Below are 26,139 nucleotides of genomic sequence, written 5' to 3' on the forward strand. Positions count from 1 at the left end.
TCGGCTGAACCAAACCCCTTTGTAAGTCTGACTTGTAAAAATGCCGACTTGTGTTGTGGAAAATCCCACAGTCTCAAAAGCATTTGTAAGTCATTGAAATAGTGCGACACTCTTAACAAACGCTTGCGACAAACAAGCAATTTCTGCTCTGATTCCAATATTTCATAAAACCGCTCGTAAAACGGAGATGAAAAATTCCTGGAAATATTTTTCGCTTCCTTTTGTCTGCTTGTTATTTGACCCACGACTCAATTTTATGAGGTCAGAAACGTATTTGTCCAAAGCCAGACTTTAAGACATACCGTAGAGTTCAAAGCAATGTCAATATCGGTTCTAGTGAAAAATTTATAACTATTTTGCGCTAAGTCATTTGGAATATGAAGATTTAAAATTGCGTTACAGGGGTCGCAGGTGTGATTCATTAAAATGTGCTTTACTACCTCATTTAAATTTAAACTTGTTTGGTGATACGAGATATTTCGTTGATCCCCAAATAGCTATGTACACTGTTTTACGATCCAAGTAATTTTACCCAGTATAGGTTATCTCACGGTGACGATGAAAAACGAAGCGAATTAAATACGGATTTTCTATGACAGCTCGGCTGTTGCGCAATTCCTAATAATTTGGATGAAATCACTGCGTTTTTATTGCTAGAACTTTTCGTTTTTAACGTGGGCGGCCAAGTGGAACCAAGCGGCTCTGTCAGTACCAAGCGCATGTCCAAAAAAGTTACAAAAGTAACGTATATTTTTAATTCAAACTTTCCTATTTTTACAAGTGGCTGGCATCAATGTGTACTGTTGTATAGTATCACTTGAATTTAATTCATTGCCATGTATTTCATGAAGCATATATGTATAATATATGGTTAGATGTAAATGCGTTAATTAGCAAACCAGAAGCACGTGATTGGTCCCGATTAGCACACACACCACCGCTATATGGCAGTAAAGAGTCGAGTTTTAACTGTGATAAAACGCCCCCAAAAAACGGCGCACCATTTCTATGTAACCAATGATATAAAAGCACATTTCGATTGTTTAGCATTATTTTGGGACGGGGGTTTTTTACGTTTCTCTTACACACTGGTGGTATTTGCTTTGTTAAGCAACAATGTCTTTTGCACCGTTCGAAACAACAAATTGTTGTCTGGGCCAGCCCCGTTTGACATACGAGACGTCGCCCTTATGTTTGCGGGTTTTTGTGTCCTAGGGCAACGCACCACAAACAGAAGACAGGAAATGAAATGGCAATTACATAGGCAGAGTGAGTTGCAAGAATTTTGTTTATTGTTGTGAGCTCGAAAAACGATTTAAATACTGACCGCAAACGTATCCTTGACTGCGTTTGTTCTATCCCCGTAATACACAAGGTATACTTGAGTTTTCTGTTTAATGCAGCAATGCGTTACCACACAGAAAACGGTAGGGTGCAAAGACTTGCTACAAACGAAATATTGAACTGCATTTAACTCTTTATTGTAAAATCTTATTATAACTGAACGCTGTGTTTCGCAGATTTTTATATCTTGGCGTAAAATAATATTGTGTGATAACAATCAGTAGTTTGTAGTGTTGATTCTAAGAGACATGTTGACCCGGGGATTGACATTGAAATCGTTCATTACTTATCGCTTTTGAAGATCTCAATATCGTAGTTCTATCTTGTCATGCCGTACAAAAGCCCGGTATGTGGCATTGTTCATTTCGGCCAAAAGTTCTAATTTCAAACGAACCCGCGCGCACCTAAAATCTTTCCACTCGACTGCGGTTTTCGCGGGAACTTCCACAGAGAAATACGCCCCGTTGCCTGGCAACCGACGAACTCTTTTTGGATGTAAATGTGCCTGCATTGTTTGTGCGAGTGACGAAATGCGCGAATAAAGTTATTTGCGTTACAGGTAGCAGGAACTCTGAGGGTTGGTTTAAATGGATTGTGCCGTGTTCGTTGGTTTTGTATTGTTTGTTCTGATGGGGTAACCTGACGGACTAGACGTCTTTTTGTTGGTTCGGGGTAACTCCGCACGTTTCGAGAAAGCTGTCTCACCTTTTTGCTTTTGTATAGTTTTTTGTTTGTATTCTTTATGAAACCAGTGGGTGGCCAATTCTTGAATGGCTTTTACTTTTATAATACCGTCCCGGTGGGCATATTTCACAACACGAATTTCCTTTCTTTGATTTAAACTTCGTTCGAATCCTGAATAGATTGATTCTACACCGCATTTGACGTAAATTGTGACAGTTATAGCGTGTTTTCTTTTTGGTTGTTGACACTAAGGCCTATAAAACGTTGCAAGTTACATTTGTCGATTATCAATAAAAGTGTTTTGATTAGAGATAAAACTTGCATTTGTTGAATACATTTTAATGTTGAAGTTGCCCCTTTGGTTTGCTATGAATGCAAAATCGTTGCATTAAAATCCTCATGTTCAATGTTAACGTTTTCGTCGCGAAGATGTTTTGTATGTTTTGCGGTCCTGGGTGCGAATAATGCAGCGGCAAGACAACCATCTTATTATGATCAGATTTGTACAAACATTTTGGATTGTTTAGAACTTTTTTAATTTTTACAGCAGATTGTTAGGGTTTCACTTCGCACAAATAAAAATGTTGAATTGTTTTGTCTCTTCTATTGTGGGATTTAAAAAGCGCACAAAGGCAACATCCGCTTGCATTAAAATCAGCTAAATCATTTAATGTTGCGACATTTTAATCAATGCGCCTTCCTCAGGAAAATGATTCACACCATTTTACACATCATCAGCAAAAAAAAACGATCAGCGGATTTTTGCATTACGAACAAAGCAATAGAATGAAATAAAACTTTATAATATTGCAATCCAAAAACTCATGGTTTATTGAGGAGATGATAAAATGCAATTTAAGTTTTGTTGCAATTGTCTTATGTCTATTTTATAGTAAACTTTCTCCATGAAACTAAAAACAATTTGAAAGCAAAGTCAAATTACGGACGTTTTCAGTTTGTGGTTGTAATATAAATATTTCTTAGTTTTTGCCGCAATGTCAGAAACCTATTGCGCCCTTGAAAACATGCGACCTTATCAAGGTATTATTTTGCAAGGCGCTCGTGTTGATTTTATTACGTTTGATAAGTCTTGTTTTTTCAAGCGCATCGTCGTAGCTGACTTGGTGGAAAATTCCCAACTTCTACTTAACCCCCTACCCCCCTCTTATAACAAAATTTTTTGGAAACTTAACCCACGAAGCTTCGGTCTGAGCACGTTCTTATCCCGACTAAACCTCTCGCCCCCACCCTGGGTTTGATTTACGTCCGCGGTTTCCATGACAATGCCCCTGGCGCCAGAATTCCAAATCTGCGGGGTAGCGGGATTAAAATGGTAGGTTTTTTTTGAGAGGGGGAGGGGGGGGAATGAATGGGCAATGATTGACCCGAAGCCCCTAGATTGCACATTTCGTTTAACTTAATTTTTTTTTCCTTTTTGTTTCGCCACAAATTTAATAGCTACCAATGTACAAAGTCGGCCTTGTTTAAAGTGAAAGTTTTTGCGTTCCATCGAACCAGATAAGTGTTTACAGGTCGTTAATACGTTGCGTCTTTGAGTGCTCGATTGCACGAAACTACTAAATAAGGAAAGGAGGAATCATAAACTCCGATTTATGGGATGTTGCGTACTCAGCCCTCGTCATCGCGTCGTGGTGTTGCTATTAGAAAACTAAATTTGTCACCCATTCAAAGTTTAAAACATTTTTAGGGGCTTTGCGGAGAAACTGTATGCAAGGGGGAAATGTGCCAATAGCCTGTGCTCTTTTGAACCTTTATTAGTTGAGTTTCATTAAATGCCGATTTTGAATCCATGCAGATTTGTGAGAATAGTACAAAATTTGTTTGTTTTTTGTTTTAGCGTTGTTTTTTTTTTAGAGAAAGTAGTACAAAAATCTGTGTTGTTTTTTGTGACTGTCAACCTATTAAATTAATCTTTTTATTTCTTCTTTCGGTAAAAAAAACAGTTCTTTTCCGTGTATGAAATATGTTGTAACCAAACGTAGCGTTATATTACATTTCATGTAGGATTGTAATACGGCAATACTAACCTTTAGTATTGTGCAATCTTTTTCTCGATAGCTTTTATTTCCATGCAATTGTTGCCCAAAATATCGCGCTATGATTGGTCAAACCACACTACCCTAAAATAACCTGCGCTTTTTTGAGAAGGCCATTTCTCCTAAATCAGCGTGTTCTATTTCAGGCAGTGTGGAATTTAAATTTGTGACTGTGCTTTAAACTTTAATATATTAAATTTCAGGGTCTTGCTTTTCGCGTTCGACCTACGCTCTATGGTGCACGGTTTTGTATGGAGGGAACTTCGATCGTTTCTCGATTTTCTTTTATTGATGTTGAACCAAAAATCAACAACACCCCGGCAAGGTATCAGGCTTTTTAAAACATTTACGTTGTCAAAACAACCAGTTATAACCATTCAGAGTTGTAAAGTCAGGCCGTTTTTTTGTGTTTTATTTTCGATAAAACTGTATCCATTCGGGCCTAAATTGACACTCGGCCACTTAAGTGTGGCAATTTCACGTTGAAAAATCTAACCTAATAATAATTAGGATTATAAAAATCTCATTTTCGAAAATTAAAGTCCATTTGCAGTTACGAACATCGAACTGGATTCGTACTCAAGTCGTCTTGAGTTCGAACCCCGTAAAACCCAATAATACTAAGTTTATCTTTACAACTGCAATTCACGAAAACAATTGCAAAAAAATCCGAAACTTTAGCGATAAAGTGAGTAAATTTAAAGATCGTGCTGCACATAACATTACGAAATTTAGGTTTAGGTTGTTAGTAATTTTATCAAAATAAAGAAAAAATAACAAACGAGTTTCTTACCTAAGAAACAGACAAAGAGTGTGACCATAAGGACGAAAACCACCGAACCAGGGTGGCTTACCATTTTGAATTTACCAATTTTCTGCACAGCTTAACGATGAAAATGATCTACAACAAATCTAAAACGAATCACAGTATGATTAAAATGGATAAAAATGCAGCGGTAACTGTTTTTTTTTTTCTGTTGCGAAAACGCTGGGAAATGAGTCAAGTTTTTTTAGCGCTAACTTTAGTTATCCATTTAAACAGGCACACAAAGCACATACTGATCCATGAGTCATCAAATGATATAACCGATTGTTCTACAATCCTATGCTTTTAATTAAAAATGAGGTTATATTGGGGGGGATGTGCAATTCACGCTTTTTTTAATGCACTTTATCATGTACATTAGAACCGTATATCAAAAGTCTGCTTTATTTCCGTAAAACTGCTATACCCGTTAAACGAAAAACATCAGCCCAAAAAACTCATGCTAAGTTCATTTAAACTTTGTTTGTTCACGATTCATTAACTTGAAGGACTCCGAAGTCGCCTTTTGTGGGCAACAGAGTACACGATCGCGTTGTTAAAGATGTCTTTTCAAGCGTTCCATAACATTTCGCTTTATCTGAGTTGTTATCAATAAAGAAACGCCTGATTTATTTAGACAACCATGCTCAAAAAAATCCAAGCAAACTACAGTTTTGACAATAATTTTTTTTCCAAAATTCAATGAACATTTGAGCCTTTCATTTTAGGCAGGCATATTTTCGCAAATTTTTGTTTTAGGGATTTTGAAGTCGACATTTTTAACTCATTTACATTTAAGTTTGTTTTTCGGTACCTTTTAGGTTTTTTAAGTGACCACAAACCATTTACAATACTGCAAAGGGGCCCAGGACTTTTAAATCGGCATGATAAAGTTGTTTTAATCAACGTATTACAGCGGGTCACTTATAATAGTCACATATAACCGCGACCATTTTTTCCGCTTTAATAAAAGCAACTAAAACGACTAAATCAATGCAATCTGATCAATGTGTCATCAACATTGATTGCAAACAATGGTTTCTGGTGCATTGTGATTCAACTGCATTAACAAAAAACGAAAAATACGACCAATGAATGGCCAACCAAGGGCGGATTCGTTGTAAGCATAAACGATGAGGTTTTAGATACCGAAACGTAACAAACGCACAAAACGGAACTATCATTTCAAGCATAGCTGATTACTGACAACTTTAATCGTTCAAAAAAACAAACTATTTATTTAGCAATTATTATTCACAATATATATTTTTTTTCTTTAATAGCTCACGGCCTAAGTCACTTTTACTCTAAAAGCAGTGTCATATTATCACGCTACATCATAATCTAGTTGTACGATTACTAAAACATTATTAAACCTTTATAAAATCGACCAAAAAACACCAAAGATGAAAAGTCTTGTACTCTACGCCTTTTAGGAAATCACTAGCGGAGTAAAATTTATCATACAAATGCGCCATTAAGTGCAAAATTTCCTTTTACAACGTGTTTCCTAAAGTCGTAACCAAAGTTGTAATTTAACTCGAATTGTTACCAAACCTTCGTTGATCCCCGAAAAACATACAGGAATCGACCAGTATTTGGTTGGATTCCTGTTAATGGTCAGTCACCGTAACGGAGGTAGCTGTCGCCCCAACTTAACAACGTAGCTGAGAACATGATCTAACGAGAAATCCTGCCACCGTCCTATCGCAGGGACACAGCCATGCGGAAAAATGCCAGCGCGCTCGTCTTAAAAGCTCCCAAACCTTTTTTCCCGAAAAAATGTTTATGGCGTATGCTGGTGATACGTCAGACACTAAAAATCTGATTTCAACCGTAGTTCTTTGTTTGTCGTTGAGATTGTAATAAAGTGCAATAAGTTTGGCCGTTATTATGCAGCAATGTGAGCGTATGTCAGCATTTTTTGGCAAATTACTTTGTTTTGGGGTCCCACGAGTCACTGTTGTGTCTTTTAAATCCGTTTTCGACAATTTCCTTACATAACCCGCCCCTATTAGTTCTTTAAAGGTTTTCTTTAATATCGTGGCACTTAACAAAAACAAATTCAACCCCTCCCCGATTAAAAAGCGGTCAATGGACGTATTTTCTTTCCGTGTCCCCGTTTGCGGCTTAATCAACCACATCCGTGTAATGGCGTCAAATTGTTCTACTGTCTGATAGAAACAACAGACACACCGGTGGCTTTACAAAGTGCGTCCTCTTAGCCTATCCTATTTAACATACACGTGCCTTGGCCATTTCTTGCGCTACCACTACTTACTGCTGTTGTAGGGTAGCAACGCCAAAAACGTGGTTGTTAGCGGTTTTTAAGTCGATATTTATGCACCACTTTGTATTGACTTTGTTTGCTAGAGCTTTGTAATACACTGGTTATACTTATTCTTTAACTTGGACAACATTCGCGTAAACACAGTTTTCAAGAAGTTGATTAAATTTCCCATTAGACCGGTATGAATTTAGCCTAATTTCAAACCTGAAACAGCTTACACAAATTTTTTTCTCTGTCGTTTAAGCATTCTACAAACCATCCACATGCACTTCTACATAAGTAAAAACACAACCTATTCCTAATCTAACAAACCCGATTTTCCTATAACCAAAAACTGACCCGAATTTAGGCCCCACAGCCGCAAAACAGGCGAAAACGTGCAGAAAATCAGACTCTAACTGGCCAGTGTAGGTCAGTAAGCTCAGTCCTTCGCCACAGGAATCTCTTGAATGGCTCAGCTTGCAGTTACGTCACGCCTCGATGCGTAACCTGAGAACAACGAAGTCAGGACGATTCGAGATGAAATCCTTTGGCCGACCGGCGCGACTGATTTTTATTCGATACAGGGTTTTGTTTCGCCACTGTTCTTGAGATTGCATTTCTCCGTAATAGCATGAACGCGGTTTAACGCTTAATAATGATAAACTTAAAGTGAAAGCGACAAGAAGACTTGTCATAAAATCCCAACCTCAACTTATAGCTCTGCGTTCTAGATTTTTTTTTAGAACTACGAACCAAAAATAAATCAACTAGATTAGCATTTGCGTTAATGCGTTGTTTCAAAACATTTGCCATATTTTGACTATTGTTTTGTTGAATTTTTGCCCTAGTTTAAGCGTTTCGCGTCCGGCTTAATCATTGTTTACGTGTTATTGTTATGGGATGTTTTTGTTGCGATTTTCTGTAAAAAATCTGTTGTCAACTATTTAGGATACAAACTTTGGTAGCAAAACATTATCTACTCTGCCCTAATAGTGTTTGTTTATTAATTTAATTTTTCAAACTTCCGCCGAGGCTAAAATTATTTTTCTGATCTACGTATTTTAAACTGGTTTAATTTTTTTGGACTTGTGTCGAAAATTTTGATACTTTTCTGAGAATGCAAGAACCGTTACTTATAAGCAGAAAACACTACCAAGAAAGGCCGTTTTTACGATATCAACGTAAAGAAACAACAGCTTATATTTTTTACCCACTCCTAAACAACAGACTTTACACTTGCTCCCCCCAAAAAAACTTCACCTCTCAATTGGTCAACAAGGAGAGAGAATTTCGCGTGCCCATCTCCCATTCAGGTTTGGGAGACGATGCAAAAAGCGTCTATTGTCCTGAAAAATTCGTTATCTCGCATTTTTTGTTGCAAACACCACAAGGTTCCCCGTCCGTTACGCTCTGGTGAGTTCAACGAAACGGCCATTGTAAGAGGCGCTCCTCACCATTTGTTGTTTTTAAACGAGTTGTTTGCACGATTTTTCAGACCACTAGTTCATGCGCATGCCCTTCTTTAAATTTTTGTACGATTTTTTTGTAGTTTTAATTGTATACAAGATCGAAAAATACATGGAGCAATGCGTACAATCCCTTATATATGGTCATTAATCAAGTTTCCAACATTTTTAAAATCTAAAAAAAAACGCATCTTTATTCAGAGATTTTTTGTATAATACCATGTTGCGCATGGTAACTAGCTATCACTCGTTTTCATATTTAACGTTTGTGCTTTTTTGCTTAAAGCTTTATTTTTACGACTTTAAAAACGTTGTCACTAGAAGACGCTTCAGGGCTGATCCCAGTTGTGAATTTATGTTTATCTTAATTGTCCCTAGAATGCGACGCCGTTCGTGCTACCCAGGCGGCTTCTTAAGTAAATCTTGCACACTTCAATGCATTTTAAATTGACACTCCCCGCCACAGGTTGCGTATTTCGTAGACAATAGTCTTTCAACCCAAACGCCTACGTAAATGCCTAAGTCTATCACCAAACAAGTCGCCCAGCCCCCGTTTTTGTGTTCCTGGTGCCGCAAAACATTTTTGCAGCTCCCCTTGTAAAGTTTGCGGCTTTTTGTTCACCCGAACTCGATTCTTAATTATAGACAGCCTTGTTTTGGGCTCCCTCGATTTCTGGAGGAAGGTTTATAAAGGCATTGGTGCGCTGCAAAAACCCCACCCCCCTCCTAAATAACATATTAGCCAACGAATTTATGTATAAATGTCACTCCTACTTTAAATGTGCAAAGTCGTAACACGCGCCGAAGTAAAACTCTAATTTAGGGATATAAATGTCACCCTTCGCCAAACCACAATGGTAGCTGTACTCTGAATTGTGGGTTTAGAGACTGTCAGATGAGAAAACAGACATTTTTACTTGGAAAAATAAAATTCGAACTAAATTGTGTATGACGTTCTGAACATAGAGGGGTTACAGGCGATTAACTTTGTTTTGGACGCAAGAACGAGATTCTTAATTCGCGTTCAAAACTTGAAATAAAATTAATAAAACTTACGTCAGGATACAAAAGTACCAATTCCGTTGCAGGTGCCCGTTAAAAAAAATTTAATCTTTTATCTTTTCCTAAAAAAACGAATCGTAACATTTTGGCCCACGCTTTGCCATATGGTAAATGCTTGGTGACCGGTTGATTCGGTATAGCACCTTCAATAGGCCTGGCGTACTGTGACTAAACGTAACATCGTATTTCGCTTGTCATTCCGCTTAAATAGTTGTGTAGTTATTTCTGCCACAATAATATAAGGTGTGCTATCAAGTTGAAACAAACCAAAAAAGATATTAAACTTGAAACTTTACTGCTGCAGTATTCACAGACGAGGAGTTCGCGTAAGCCACAAAGACTTACACTCGCACGACCGCCTTCTAGCGGTTTTAATACTATATCATGTTCACTCACATTCAAACGCTGACGTGTTGTGGTGTCATTTGCTGTATGCCTTTGTATCGTTCCCTTAAAGCAGAGTTGTAAACGGGTCTGAAATTGTAGCCCGAACCAGAATCGTTTTTGAGAAGCCCCTTTAGGCCCAAAAGTTTGATTACCATACAGGCCTATACATTGAAGCCTCAGGAAAGACCAAAACAACAAACACAATCGACAATTGGTCATAAACATGGCTGTTTGACATTCGGTTATACTCAGCAACAGGCTACTTTAGCTGGTTAAACTTATTCAAAACAATACAGACGCAGAGTGTAAGGTCCGAATCAAGCCCGTTTTTTAAAGATACCTGAAGCATTGCGAGGGCAAAATTACAATTAAGGGCGTATTATCGCTTCCTTCTAGTTTTATTCCGAATCAATCTTATAAACAAACTGCTCGAAAAACAATGCGTTACTGGCCGCTAAAGAAGTTTCAACGTTTCATATTTAACTTGGTAACAATCTTTAGCAATCAACATTTGCGCAAAATCGTCTAAACGTATTTCGTTGACATCGATATAGGAAATGTAGTGATAAGTAACAAACAACGATCAGTGTGCGAAACTGGTGGATTAACCACTGAAACTTGCCGATTATCGCGCCAACCTCAACTAGTTCTGGACTTTGTCGTATGTCCGTCTGAGCTTTATAGCACAGTTGGCTTTTTTCACAGCGCAAGGAAAGTCCCAGGCTGAAGCGAAATTGGAAAGACGATAGCGTCAGTTGACTGGTATTCCCTTCGATCCGAAAAGGTAATTACCTTCAGCCACCAAACAAACGTAGTACTTTTCCAAATAACTTTTCGCCCTGACATGCCTGTTGTCAGTAGGCGGGAGGCGGGTTGGGGGAACCAACTTTACGCCGCCAAGCGTTTTGATTTGTGAAAATTTGTCGTCACGTTGCAATAGACATAAAACGCTGTCATCTGACACATGACAATCTCACGAATGTCATGAAAATAACACTGACACTGACAATAAACTTGAAACACGGACGGTTTATCAAACAACTTTGGGCGCTAAAAACTCAAATTTGTACAATATGTAGCTCACACCAATCATAATTATTGCTGCGACTTATATTGAAAAGAACGTTGTTTTTACCACAAAAAAACGATTTTTAAACAAACTTATCATTTTATCTCTGCATTTTAACATCTTAAAATGCCTTGCTAATCCCATTTTTCTACAAAATAATGCAACTGACAGCGAACTACTCAGTTCTGTCAAAAACAAACTCTTTCTGATGTGTTTTGTCCTCAAAATCGCATCACCCAATTTGTTTACACTGCTGTGCATGTTCATATGTACTCAAATTAAACCAGTTGAATGGTCTTTCCTTATTCTACTCCAGATGTTTTATTAGCATCCTGTATCTAATCTGGCCAGACATTTTCCTGTCTGTAGTGTCTTCCTGTCCTTGCGAGGCCGAATCCCATCCTTCGTATGTTGGCTGTAACCTGGTACGTATAGAGATGCATACGTCTGTACGAACAAAAGCTTATGAAGCGGTCAAGTTTTGATGTCTCGGATATGTTAAATTACGTTGCTTGTAATAGACCAGTAATGAGAATCTATAAAGGGTATTTGTCTGACAATTAACATAATTTAATATCTGGTTAAATTGATAGCTAAATTAAAAAAAACGTAACTCATTATACGTATAGTAGAAACTATTGACAACCGAACTAACCTTGTACTCTGATGATACTTAGTTAAATTTTTGCTGTGACAAAAAACATAATATTATCAAAATCGCAAAATATTTGTCGCACGATATCTTAAACCACAAGCCAAATACTCTAAAGTCCATTATTTTTCGACCCTGTGTTATAAAAGTGTTGGATCTTTTTTCGTAACGCAAAATTAGTTTGTGACGTCATTAGCGTCCAAAAACCGCCGTACGCCGAAACCTTTGCCCAAGTTACGGACCTACAGTCATGTCTCGTGTAAAAAAATATGATAAAAATTTGCGCATACTATAACAGTTTCACAACAATGCAATGAATAAGGACACGTTTTTATCGGACAGTCGGTGAACAGCTAAAACCGTTGCATAAGAAAATCACTGTGCGCCGGACGGCGTTTTAAGCTGTACGTCCTACATTTACATCCGATTCGGCAAACACGATCTTTTATTGGCCATCCATTGCGTACGTGCGTCGACTATTGCCAGCAAAACAGAAGGCTGTACGTTGTACATATTGTGTCGCGTTAGTAATCCAGTAGCAACACGCATTTTGTGTCGCCTGATTTGCGATTAGGATACGAAACGGATAACAAAAAAACCTGCCATGCTCGCAACGTGCAAATTTGTTGTAGGCTTTGGGTACCGATGAACATATGAACAACATTCGTCTATTTTTGCCCGCAAATCCAAGTGTTTTTAAAATGCTTTTATCCAAATTTAAAGCGGTTAACATTATACTGTTATTATAATAGTCAAAAAACGAAGTAAAGGTATGAAATTCGAGCGCATATGCCCACTACACTTCGTATATTTTCCGTCTTGCATATTACTTCCCTTTAGCGCATGGGTATGAAAATTTCCGCTTCAGTGATTTACATTGCTTAGACATAACCGTGAGATTGCATTTTTCCTGAAGAGATCGGCAAGCATAGGAAAATAACTTTAAAATTCAGGCCGTCTTGTTTGGCGAGGCGTAAAATTGACCACCATTGTCTGTTGGGCTGGAGGTAATGTTTTGCAAAAATGTTTACCAACACAGCATATTATTATCTTCATATATAAGACGTAAATCGTTGAGTTGCGTAAATTGTCAACCGTGTTCGGCTTAGCATTTGCTTGGGACAGCTGGGAAACAACCCTTTTGCAAAATATTGTTGCAGGGGGGTTTGCTTTCACAACATAGTCGGGGAGTTTCATCGCTATTTTTGCATTTGCTCATGCGTTGTTGGTCTCAGTGGGTTTCTGTCTTTGGCAGTCGTTTATCAATGGGACTATTTCAAGCTATTGTCATTTGGGACAAAAAAAGTTCAATAAATATATGTTCCCCCACACACCCACGGACACAAACTATATAAACTCCATTTACTGGCAAAAAACGATTTTCACGCTTTTACTGCGGCTGTATTATTATGACAACGTTTTTCTTTTGAAGATGCTGTCTAAAGTCTAAACATATTTTAATAACTTACCATTCGCTCTGGAAACGTTAATGACCCGTTGTTGCTATTGGAAACCGATGCGTCCTTTGGACTAATTCTGTGAATTTCGCGGAATCTTTGTTATTTCTTGGTTTCGAAACTCAATTTCAGCGCACGACTTGTGTATACGGCATGATTATTGCATCGTTATTGGACCTAATATTGGCCGAACTGGTTTTATTGGATGGGTGTAAACGGAACTTTTCTATTTTCGTTTTTGTGCCACAAAAAAACATTCGATAAATTCCACCGTATTATGTTTGGCCACGCGCATGTTATATATAGTATAGAAACGTCAGTATGTTTCGACATCTTTCTGTGCGCTCATGACGCAAAAAAATGTGCTATGACGTACACCACAACCATTGTTTCAAATCACAACAATTCCAACATAGTGGACTGCACAATGTGAATGTACAGTTACAATGGGTTTAAGTTGGAGCAATGTTCCTCTTTCGGTTCTGAAGCATTTAAAACAACACTAAACATCGTATAGGCTTGCCCGTTGCTTTTTGTTTTAAGTCGTCGACGTGTTTTGGGTAACATAAAATGTGTCATTTCGACCAACTGCTTTGCTAACTTTCGCCTAAATGACATGTTTACTGAGTCTGCAAAATATTTGTTTCAGATTTTTTATCCTCAGTGGAAAAACCGTGTCTGAATACGCGTCGAATTATTTTCTCCGCCGAAGTGACTGTCTAACTCAGTGGTTCCCAACCTTTTTCGATACATTCCTCCCTTTGCCCATTTTTGAACTATTTATTCCTCCCCATAAGACGAAAAACAAACATAACATGAAAAATTATAGCAGTTTAAAATATAGCCTACCTTATAATTAGGGATGTCTATTTCAGAATCCTTTACAACTGGCTCCAGATGTAAACCGGCCCAAATTATAATGGACATAATAATGTAAAAACAAAAATATTCTGTAACGCTTCCAGTGTATTTTTTTTACAGTTTTTATGAAATTCCTCCCCTGAACTCCTAAAATTCCTCCCTAGGGAGGAATTCCTCCCCGGTTGGGAACCACTGGTCTAACTGCTAGTTGGATATTTTTTTCTCGTTGGTTACTTTATTTCCATTAGTTGTTTCGCTTACGGTCGATTGGGCATAACGGCGTCTAATGTGTTGTGTAATATTTGAGTTTACCGCTGAGATCCCTGCTTAACTCCGGTTGCTTTAGCACACGTTATTTTAATTGTGGTGTTCAAGTCTGGTTTAACGTGTCTCTGAGTCTAAGCAATGCTGCACATTTTCTTGCTCAGTAAGGCGCATGAATTTGCATGGCAGTTGGACCACAAGTCACAACCACTGGCAGTTGTTGTACAATTGAGTCCAGCCAGTTCAGTTATTTGGTTCAATTTAAACCAGCGGAATGCCACCTTAACTCTTGTTGGGCCAAACGCAATTCACATGGTGCACCTTCAAATAACACGTTGACTTTACTTTATTGCATTTCCAATACGCTTATATATCCAATACGGATTCTATTTGAATCAGATACTGACGATGCTGTAATAGCGAAATATATATATCTTTAGAACCAAAGGGTGAAGGACTAAGTGTTTTTTTTCTGAACTTACATCTACGCTTATATTGATTTACAACTATCAGTAAAAAAAGAGATTCTAGTTGCAGTGTTATAAGGACACAGAAGAAAAGCTCTACACGCATTGATCGGCCTAGAAACAACATATGAGTTGGATTACATAGGCGCCGACTTTAAATTTTTCCCGGGTATGCCATATTATATGACGTCATGAAATACCAAATTAATTTCCTGTCGCCACGTAGGGTAAGACTATATCAAAGCTTGCAGTATATGAGTTTACACAACGTAATTCCACCGGCAGGCCCTTCTGTTACTGTTACAAATCAACGCATGTTTGTGCCCGGTAACAACGCGTTGTACGTAACAAAAAATGGGACCCACTTTCCGGAATTACGGTGAGGCGGAACAATGAAGATAAAAAAGATTTAGCTCGGACGTCACCTTATGTCGCAAATTACGATATTGTGTAAACATTTATTTTCTCTGTAATAACTATTATGAAAATGCTTTGTTTTCGCGCAACAAAGCGCCCACACTTTTGGCCCAGCCATTACAAAAATCGTTTGATACGCTTTAAAGTCGCTTGTTTAGTTAACAACGTGTAGCCTATTTAACCCAGTGAGTTGTATGTGACGCATTAAAAATTTAAAAGTTTAGTCCACTTTAAACGATGTCCTAAACTGCCAGAAACTTTCAACAAGCTAACACGTTATTTTTTGTAGCAACCTTACGTTTGTGACGTAACAATAAGCGTTGTTGTTTTTTCGGTTAAAACTAGATAGTCGTTGTTCTTGTGGTAGAGGCAATTGGAAGTCAGAACTGTATTCTCATAATTTAGTTTACAACGGTAAACTTTTTATCACGTGGTTGTTGACGTAATAGCCAAGGCAGTGTCAGCGCCAACACTTGTTGTGCTTTTTACCACCCTTTAATGTTTAAATTCCAGTGCTTCTTGAAGACGTTACAATTCACACTAAAAATGAATGCGAACAATTAATGGATTGCGAAACAATATCCGCGATAGAAACCAATTGTGTACGTTACTTATTGGTCCGTATCAGAATAATTTCCATGAAGCAATATAACGCATGACTAACGTTGGCCCGATTCTCGGGTATGCGGCATACCTGACGTTTTCGTTCGGGTATGCGTGGCATACCCGTGTTCGGCGCCTATGAGTTGGAATCGCTAGGCCGCATAGTCTTTATTAAATGGAACGCATTTGGCCACAGGCCACAGGTTGTACACCGATGATGTTGGCCGAATAATAAAGAAAAAGCTTCCTATAGTTTACAATGTAATGCAGCAACGAAATGACACATAAACTTTTCAGTAATCTGCGTAAAAAACACGATTCCAATTTGTCCCCTTGTATCGCGTGTTGCGAGAATAGAGACGGGCCAATGACGTGAGACAATGATTTACAACTTAGTTTTTCTGCGGTAGAACAAGACACTTGACATTGAAAAGGGCCGAAACTGGGCTTGGTTGTTTCGCCTTTAACTTCTGCGCGGGTTGATCACATTTCAACCACGAGACTCATTTGCATAAAACCCGCCCAAAAAATTTCCCGGTGTCTCCGTTTTTTGTCGAATTGGATACAAAACCGTATGTGTTCTGCTTGACGAAGTCTGTTTTCGGCCGAATTTGATCAGACGATGACGTCACATGTTGTTGTTGTAGCAATAAATTTTTATTGGTAGATTCGCTGAAGACTGAAATTTTCCAGAATCCGGCAATTTGACAACGTATCACTGTATATGTTTGCGGGTGAACTTCCGTTTTTCTCATCTTATGCTTTAGTAGTTTTTAGGTTTAACAAGCGAAGTAATGTCGTAACCTCGATTTTGTTCACTTCTTTTTGGTTTAACATAGCAATCTTGTTAAACGATCTGTTCTCAAATAACCAGGCTCTAATGGTGTTTTGTAGCTGCAAGTTAGTGTAAGATTTGCCACGTGTTTTAAACCCAAAATGTTGCAAATGTAAATCCTTATCATATGATATTGTTGCTGGGTATGTTTTACCCGGTATAGGCCTGGACATAATTTGCTTGATGACTTAAAGTGGTGTAGTAATTTGCATGACCGCCGTATGCCCTCACGGTTTTAGGTTCCAACCCTGCCTCGGCAGCAGTTTGTACAACATCGCTTTAACCAACGTGAACATGATAAGATAAGGCTGATTAAAAGATAAGTTAAAGCTCCACACTTTAACACACCTTGTACCAAAGCGACTGTAGTAACAGGCGACGGCGAAACGACATACACCACAACGGGTGTGGGGCTCGTTATGCCCAACAACCGTAAAATGAAACAAACCAACAAGTTCCTTTGAAACTCATGAACCGCGAATTTGATTGACAACTACGAAATTTGATGAAAATCCGCGGCTTTTCCATCAAGGGTGATTGCCCCTTTATGGCTAAATTATTGATTGCTTTAGCCCGCCATGTACAAATTGTAAACTTTTTGAAATCATTGTGTGACTGCTGATGTATAAGGACTGAATTGGATGTTAGAGAATCGTCAAACCGGAGTTTTAAGGCAGACTGGGTGTTTGCTGTATGGGCTTCAGTTTGAATAAAACATACTTGATTCGAGCCTGACTTCACACACAAAATCGCGGTCGGGCCGGATTCGGGCTCGTACCTTCGTGTTCAGGGCACGATTTCTCTCTGATAACTTTCCGACTAACCAAACATGTTTGTGTGGAGAGTAATCTTTTCAACAAAATTTTGCCAGATTTGTTTTGTTTAGCTTGGACAATTTTATTTGTAACTTCGCGCATGCGCACTTGGGAGTTAACCACACGGTTTCACAATAAGTGTTGGAACCGAAACAAATTTTTTGGCCACAAACCCAACCGCTGATCGCCAACGTGTGGCAACAGAAACTCCTCAAAAGTAGAAAGTATTTAAAGATCCCATAACAAATATTGGGGCTTATCCGGTTTTTAAAGATGCCTAGTAAATGGTATTTAAAACTTTAATGTACGTTAATGGTGCAAAATGGAGAAACTAGTTTTGGTGACTTTACAATCTAGAAAGGCGCAACAACAAAACGCTTTGTCAACCAGGTTGTAAAACTATAAACATTATGCCGCTAAAATTTGCCAGTAACTGTTTGCACACAACCACAGACCCTAATAAATGGCGTTTTCGAGGTGAGGAGATCTAGTTTTACAGCTTTTTTGTTTGCGAGGAAACATAATAAAACTGTATAGTCGTCGCCAAAGATAATCGCATGGTTCTGTGCGTTGAACTTCAAAATTATCTTGTGGAATTTATATAAAACTGACTATAAATCTGTTGCTCGTTACCTTTATTTGAGTCGTTATATGTATAGGTTAAAGTTTTATCCACGTTATTTTGGGTATTATTAAGTGCACATGAACAAAATTACAATGTTCAGTGCATAAAGAACCGTTGATTTAGTTCATGAAAAACATTAAGGCATCATAAGCATTTGTAAGCAAGCATAACACATCGTATCGCTAAAACCTAAAACTGTTGCATAAAATAGCTAACTGTGCATATTTTTAAGTATAAAGTACAAGTATCGCATTAAGAACGAAATTTCAAAATAGGATGTAGTATTTGGTGCATGTTGATTAAAGCGCGGTTCGTATTTTACTATAAGCTAAAAATACAAGTTTAGTGCATTTTTAGACTGCAACCAACGTGAATCTTTCCATATACCTTTCCATATACCAAAAAAATTGCCATTTTCCACGATAGTTTATGTTTCCTGTGTATTAATTCGTATCAACCACCTACTGGAACTGATGATGCCACATAGGCGAAGTATATATCCTTTATTTGAACCGACAGATTCTGTTTAAGCAAGAATTTTATCGTCAATTGGTTTTGCTGTATTATAGTTAAAAAAGGCAAACAGTGATCGTCAGTTTAAGCCAGGCTGTTTATGGTTTTAATCTATTACTAAAGTTGTCATTTTAACCACCTACTGCGTATGCGCATTACCGACAATCGCCTTTGTAACATTATCACTGCAATTTTGTTTTAGGGTGAGTTTGTTCCACAAGTTTTAAATTTTCCTTTGTGTGTTCAGAGTCTTTGTGGCGGTTCGACCAAACTCAGTCAAGCAGCAAGTATTCGCGTGCGAACGCAAATTTGGGACTTACAACGATCTAACTGCGGCAGGCTAAAACCTAAGTGCGGCAGGTTACGAAGAAAACCGACTGTTGGTAAACGACGAATGCAGTTTTGCGTAAGTTTTAAATTAAGTTTGCGACAGTTCCTAACGCACTCAAGCATGTTTTTAATTGATTTAAGAAATGCTGTGAAGTTAGAAGTATTTTTTATGCAAGACGCGCAAAACTCATTTGTAAACCGGCTTTAAACCTTAATGGAATACGGAAACCCATACAAATAGCGTAAAGCACTTGTTTAATTGGTGGTTTAGGTAAGGAATGATTTGCCCTGGTTACATGCTGCCTTGGAGACATTTTACTCGCAATATCCACAGCAAACGAATTCGTCAAACTCAATTTGTCACTTCGGAATGTTGTGACATGACACACAAAGTTCACGGTTCAGTTGACTTGAAGCGCATTTTTTTCACAAAAGCGACTCAACTTCTTTGTTAGACTTTGACGATTGGACCAAGGTTTTACGAGTTTTTACACCCATGCTTTTCCGATTTGCGATGGAAATCCGAATATTTACTGATCTGCAGTTCCAGACTGCCTCCTAGCGTACAAGTGTTATCGGGCCCTTAAACGTGCACCCCTTTGTTGAGCTTTAAGGCTTATGGTGTGGGAACTAAATAGTTAAAATGAGAAAGTGAAAAGTTTGTCCTTGTTTCCATTGGTCGCGTTTTTTGATTAAGTTGAATTTTTTTTTGACTATTTATAAAAACTCATTCTTTGCAATTATTTCCCTTTATTCTGTACCATGATCATAAAACGCGATCTGAAAATGGAAGTTCGCCAATATACGGTCCAGAAACTACTCAGAGTTACAGTATACAAATTTAGCGGTGTTTGATTTAAGCTGAGCAAATGAGGTTTAATGTAAATCTGACTTTCTCAGAACAAGTTTAACGTTTTGCGCAGATTGCAAATTGTTTTGTTAAACATTAGCATTCGTTTTCCACGAAACTGATTAGGTTATTGGGGCGTTGTTAAGTTATGTTGTGGACTAATTTTATTAGGAACATACTGTACGCTAAAACATGACAGCGTATTGTCAGTGATTACTCATGCTACGATAACTTTCCCTTACGGAAACTATGTCCATCTGCTTAGCTCGTTTACACACTTTCAACTATAGAGACGTGTGTGAATGCTTGTCAAAGGAACCACCAGAACAGCCACCCTTATTGCTAGCTCCTTAACAATTTGCAAGTGTTTTTTACAAATGTCACAAGTTCAAAAGGTTTTGGGTTCCAACACCGTCTCGACCTAGAAATAACAACGCATTAAAACGCTGCGCAAAATCTTGCATTGCTAATAAAGTACATTGGTCTGCGGTTACAACAGCTGCGGTTACACAGGTTTCGAATCATTTTCGCTTCGCATATTAGCAAACCAATCGCATAAACTTTGTGCTCTAGATATGTTAATGATGTTGTTTCAGTAAGTCGCTAAGCTTTTTATAATGACTATTAGTTGAAGCAAAATATGTTTTACATGCAGTGCCAGTGACTTACACACAGCGCTTTAGTACATAATTTGGCGGCTGTAAATCGGCAAGTAAAATTCCATGCAGGTTAATTTCGTTTAATATTTTGTAACCTTTTTGTGCTTGTGTACAGCGGCACATTAGTTGAAATACACTAGGTTACAGTTAACAGCCTTACAGAGCTGGTTGAGCTTCTAATGCACATAGCCTACTAAAGTAATGTATTTTGTCATCGATTAAGCGGCCCCTGTCTATGGGATTTGGTCATACTTTTGTGCTCACGTAGCCAGGGCTTGCTGGGAGACTTTTGTAAACCTTTTTAATGAAGATAAATTATGTATTTGTTGGTTCGTGATTCAAAAATATGCCTGAAACGTGTTCCTAGCTTTTGCTTACGAGTTTAAAGCACTATCATTTAACAGCAAATACAATTCTGAAGGTGTAATTTGCAGCAAACAAATTCGTCAATCTCAGTTTGCCACATCGAAATAATACAAGTTTTTTTTTTGGTTCACCAGCCCGTTATTTGTTTGAATATTTGTTTGATTGAACATCAAATTTCTTTGTAAAATGACTTTGAGAAACTTTTATATCTGCCCTATAGCAGGGAATAGACATTTAAAGGTTTTCATGGTTTATAAATATAGGCCTTTTTGTTTCTATTTCCCAAACCTAACATTTATTGACCTATTGTTGAGCTAGTGTCCCTATAGCAAAACATTATCTACAGAAAAAACCCGATTTCGTCTAAACATCCATATTTACACTCATGGGCGCCGGCAGAAATTTTTCCAGCGGGGGTCAAATTTTGAGAAAAACACACTTGCAGGGATAGATAACTATATCAAGTAATTATATACACATGGCATAAAATATATGCAGTAGATTTGCGTGAACGATGAAAAAGTCCCCGTACAGCCACGCAACTATAAACCATTTTGTCCGTTTAAAAAACATAAAAACAGCAGAGGCTATGAAAACAACACCAGATACGTAAACAGTGCAGAAATCGTTAAAGTCGCTTGTTTATAGTCATTTGCTTTGACTATCTCAACTTCCCCTTTTAGAGCATTATCGTTTTTCAGTCATCACGTTTTTCGAAAAAATGTTGTAACTTTGCGGTACTTTAAAATTCCAGGGGGGGTCAAGTGCCCCCTCTTGCCCCTACGTGGCGGCCCCCATGTTTACACTCCAAAGTATCAAAGGCGGAATTAGAAAGTGAAAATTTTAATTCAACCAATTTAGGGTAATTTTTTTTTATTGGTCACTTTTTGTGCCGTGGAAATTTCCTTGGACGAGTCACAAAACTCATAAATTTTACAAGAATGGATTCTCTGCAATATTATCGTTCATTCCGTCCATCATCATTTCTTCAATTATGCGATCTGTAACTAAAGAACGTTGTGACCAATCAATAATTTAATATGAACTGAATTTATTTCAATGGAATCATTATAGTCATTATAATCATAGCGTTAACATTGAACTGCATGAATTTTGACATTTGTCTTCAAATGAAAACTGATTTACATGATTTGTTCCCTATAAACTGTAGACTAAAATTGCACCATGTTTGACATGCGTTTTTGCAAAGTCGGCAATTGTTTTAAAACGGGAAGTTAAGGCCAGAAAAGTTTAAGAAACTGTTTGTTGTGAAAATTATTGGAATAAAAGGTAACTGCGGCGTCTTTACCACAAAAAAATAACCGGACACATACTTTGACGTGTACCGTGAGCATATTTCCAAAATGTAATCTATTTCGCATATGGGGCTTTTTTAACCAATCACAGGTATCGTTTTCACCGCCGCTTCGTCAGTCCAAACCAATCAGAGAACACTTTGCCTTTGACCAATCACAGGACACGATGCGTGACAACCATGCAATCAACTTGTTTTAAATTTTAAGCTCCGTTTCGCAGGTGTAGCTTGTTTTCATTAGCATTGCTTAGAGTTATGCCAGTTTAAGCAAATGTATGTAGTTTTAATGGTAATAGCATTGTTTAAAGTAATGCCAGTATAAGCGTACTATGCATGTAGTTTCAGTAGTAATAGTAATTAAATTAAAAAAACTGAACTTGAGTTGTTCTGTAGGCAAAACCATAGACCTTCAAAGTTGCAGCTAAAACGCAAAAAAATAGAAGCACAACATTTCGTAGAAGCACTTGCTGGTTTGGTAGTAACAAAAGAAAGAACCGAAATGTTTTTTTGGAGGAAAAAACTTCAGCAGAAGCATATATGCTATAGTCAAATTGGCTTGGATAGAATGGACAGTCTTTCTGCAGGTGTGAAATCTCTGATACAAGCTGGAATTCCAAGTTGTCTTTGTACCAGCAAAAATTTATCCAAATTTGACCTTGAATTTTTGTCAAAATATTGGTTACCAATCTGACGACTGGGGGTTGGTCCAAATTTTGACCGTGTATCAAGCCCAATTGGGGACAGCTATGTCATTGAAATTATCCAAAATTTGAGCCTTAATTTATACCGATTTAATTTTCAATGAATGTGTAACAAACATTTTCTAGTCCTAAAAAATTCCAACATAAAACCAGTGCAATTAAATTCAACACTCTATGCCTTGTATCTATAAATGTTTAAGTCAAACTTAACACCGACCGAGGCAAATTAACAAATGCAACCAAATTGCTTGTAACAGATGAACAAGTGCAGTTGCCAACAACCACTCTTATCCAAAGCACACTATTTCAGGATTGAGTGCTGTATCATTGTAGGACATTTATTGTTGCCGCATGGAAGTATGCTTAAGCCCTTAGCATTTTCGACGATGTTTGTGTCATTATTAATTTGATCATGTACATATCATAACATAATCGAACAATCTTTACAAGAGATGGTATATATTTATGTATCAAATCAGAAAAAAGAACCTCTACATTGCCAAAACTATCAAACTTCGAGAACAATAGACTACAGAAAAAGTCTGGCTGACCTGACACAAGCATTTCAAAATATATGTGTAATGTATAATTGTGGTCTAAAAAAAGTTATTTCAGATTGACATGGTGCATTCTAGTGTGTCAGATTGACACAGTGCATTCAAAAAATGTTTTAATCTGTATGTATTGTCTCAAAAGATTATGAAAAGTATTGTTACATTTTAAAGATCTGTTAACTTGTGAAACTAATATGTGCAACTTATTTCATATTGGTGATAAAATGTGATTAATGTTTGTTTAATAAAAATGAAATGGTTTTGGATATTTGTGGAAAGAAAAGACAACAAATGAAAATTGACTGCTTGCTTATGGTTAAACACTATGCCTGCCTTTTTAAAGTCATCATTATGCTTGCCAGTTTCCAGTTTATTAATTACACATATATGACCACAAGACTCACAAAGGCAGTGCAATTCGGTAGGCTTATACAGGACACTTTAATGGATACACTGCAGAAAATGAAAAGTTTGGTGTACTGGGTAAATTGGTAGTGAACAAACAGGTTTTTTAGGCTTAAAATTTTTTTAATGACAACAAGGTCAAGGCAACCAGTAGTTTTAACACCAATATAAACAACACTAGTTTTTGACAAGGATATTAATGTGAGTTTTCCAACATGTTTATACAATCATACTATACCAAAATCTAAAATAGACTGATGGTATTTCATTTTGTTATTTCCAACTATTGACCAAAAAGCTTTCATTTACACATTTTAAATATCTTTTACAGAACCCTAGGATTTGATACATGTGTTTTGCCCCAACATAACTTAAATGAGTGCTTTTTGGAAGGAGGTGCAGAGGCAATTATTGTTCTGTACTTGCCAAAAACAATTTTAGGACAGATTGGAGAGGTCAACAAATCAACTGACGTGGGCCTATATGCTATTAAAAAAACTAAATGCAAAAAATAGTGCCCACAAACACTTGGTTACAAGAAAATAACACAGCATTTGAACTGTGTATTTGTATAATCCAAAGATGTCAACTCATTGCAGAATTGATAGTACACTGCAAAAAATAATGGCTCACTATTGAGCCATAAGGACCAACCTTTAACTGTACTGACTCATTTTTCCCTTATTTTTTGACTGGAAATGAGCCAAAACCATTTTTAATTTTCAGCTATCAAACTTTCAGTGTGAAAGTAGAAACATGGCTCATTACAAGCCGATACTGGATTGATATAAGCCATATTTGAAAAGATTTTTAAAATGGGCCATTCCAAACCATTTTTGGCTTGAATTCAGCTTTTTTTATTTTTTGGCTTCATGCTGCTGATTACTGTAAACATTTTGGAAGTTTAAGCAGTATGTTGATTTCGGATATTTTTGTCATTTAAAATATAGTAAGTGATGGTGATTATAGGTCTTTTTAGCCATACCGCCTTTTAAAAGTAGCTTTAAATATAAAAGGCCAGCCCTCATTGTTGCCATTACATGCAAGCATTGCATTTTAGTAAACATGAACACTTCTATCTTGCTGCTTGCTATATCCGCGCTGTTGTATTCACGATGCGATGGTATCTAAAACAAAATTGCGTATATTTCTCTGCAAGTAGCCTGTGTGCTGCTGTGCGTAATATTAGTAATTTTACAAAGAGAAAAATATAATCAGACTATTATATTGCAATACATTATGTACTGTTCATTACCTGCACTTTTGTACTGAATGCTTCCATTTTCGCCATATCTTCAAAATAAAATATTATTTTGACTTGAAAAAGCAGTGAAGACCTTGCAACATCGAAAATACGCAAAGTAAACCACTACGCAACGGCCTACGTGACGTAACAAAAGTCCGCAAAAATTCGTCCCTCTCATTGGTTAAAAAAGCCCCATATGCGAAATAGATTACATTTTGGAAATATGCGTACCGTGAGGGGGACATTAAAAAGTATGACAAACCAGTACCAAGTGGCTCTGGTCAAACTCAAGCAAACAGCAAACATTTATATTACCTTCGCTGTCACCTCGTCCAATAACGAACCACACAACCCAACTCGCAAGTGCCGTGCTTTTTTGTACCACGAGAAGAATAAGTCCCAGAACGTAAACAATAGCGGTCAGCTTGTCCATCTGCAAAGCAGCTATAGCTAAGGTAAATCGATTATTTAGTCTATTCTACTTAATAGCAGAAGAAAATGTGTTTGTTGCAAAAAAAGTCCCAAGAAAACAAACTAAGCAACAAAAATAAAACTTCACCAAGTCAGAACTTTATGTAGAACAATTTTTTCCTAATACTTACTTCGATTGTCTTGAAACTTTCGTTGGAAAATTTTTGACACTCTGATAATTTCTTCTTAAGCGACCGTGTTTTAAACCCTTCTTTCCAGGAAGCTTTATGTAACACATGCTTCCCATTTCAGCGTGATATAGTTCCTACACTATTATTTCCGAACTAGTGGCCATATGGTATTTATCAAACTTTTCCACTAAAACTAAGCAAAAAAAGTCTGAAAAGTTGGGTTTTCGGCACAATTGCACCTTTTGTTACAGTAACTTTCACAGCAAGTTATTAATTATTGTTTATCACATAGTGGGCCCCGGCCTTAAGATCGTTCTTGGTGGGTGGCCAATTAAACTCTATTCAACACAAATAAGTTTATTTTGTGTGTGACTTCATATGTTTAAACATGTCAGTAACTATTTGAAAAATCCCCAGAATTACTGTATGAATAGTAGCTACTTACTTCTACGCAAC

At 37.3% G+C, this 26,139-nt stretch overlaps 2 protein-coding genes and 1 long non-coding RNA gene across 7 annotated transcripts in view; 1 reads left to right on the top strand and 2 right to left on the bottom strand.

Moving 5' to 3' along the window:
- Positions 1 to 5,020, bottom strand: part of LOC145230030 (dual oxidase 2-like) — a 28,650-nt gene extending 23,630 nt beyond the window's left edge. For both annotated transcript variants that reach the window (XM_080095382.1, XM_080095381.1), the window contains exon 1: positions 4,879 to 5,020. In XM_080095382.1, the coding sequence (XP_079951508.1) occupies positions 4,879 to 4,942 (64 nt within the window). In that variant the 5' untranslated portion in view covers positions 4,943 to 5,020. The remainder of the gene's footprint in view (positions 1 to 4,878) is intronic.
- Positions 1 to 26,139, top strand: part of LOC145230036 (uncharacterized) — a 38,303-nt gene that overhangs the window by 11,766 nt on the left and 398 nt on the right. The window contains exons 2-3 of the long non-coding RNA XR_013860544.1: positions 4,289 to 4,410; positions 18,903 to 19,061. This is a non-coding gene — a long non-coding RNA (uncharacterized LOC145230036). The remainder of the gene's footprint in view (positions 1 to 4,288; positions 4,411 to 18,902; positions 19,062 to 26,139) is intronic.
- On the bottom strand, positions 21,112 to 25,845 carry LOC145230035 (uncharacterized). 4 transcript variants are annotated; one of them, XM_080095389.1, is made up of 4 exons: positions 25,684 to 25,835; positions 25,397 to 25,525; positions 25,091 to 25,128; positions 23,780 to 24,962 (listed from the first exon to the last, which is right to left on the bottom strand). In XM_080095389.1, the coding sequence occupies exons 2-4, from the start codon at positions 25,512 to 25,514 to the stop codon at positions 24,771 to 24,773; spliced, it is 348 nt and encodes a 115-aa protein (XP_079951515.1). In that variant the 5' UTR covers positions 25,515 to 25,525; positions 25,684 to 25,835; the 3' UTR covers positions 23,780 to 24,770. The 4 variants fall into 4 exon arrangements, with proteins under 4 accessions (XP_079951517.1, XP_079951516.1, XP_079951515.1 ...); XM_080095388.1 differs by having other exon boundaries at positions 25,397 to 25,514; positions 25,684 to 25,831; XM_080095391.1 differs by lacking the exons at positions 23,780 to 24,962; positions 25,091 to 25,128 and adding an exon at positions 21,112 to 21,861 and having other exon boundaries at positions 25,397 to 25,514; positions 25,684 to 25,845.

This window comes from Phallusia mammillata, chromosome 5, assembly GCF_965637545.1.
Source record: "Phallusia mammillata chromosome 5, kaPhaMamm4.hap1.1, whole genome shotgun sequence".
Lineage (NCBI taxonomy): Eukaryota > Metazoa > Chordata > Ascidiacea > Phlebobranchia > Ascidiidae > Phallusia > Phallusia mammillata.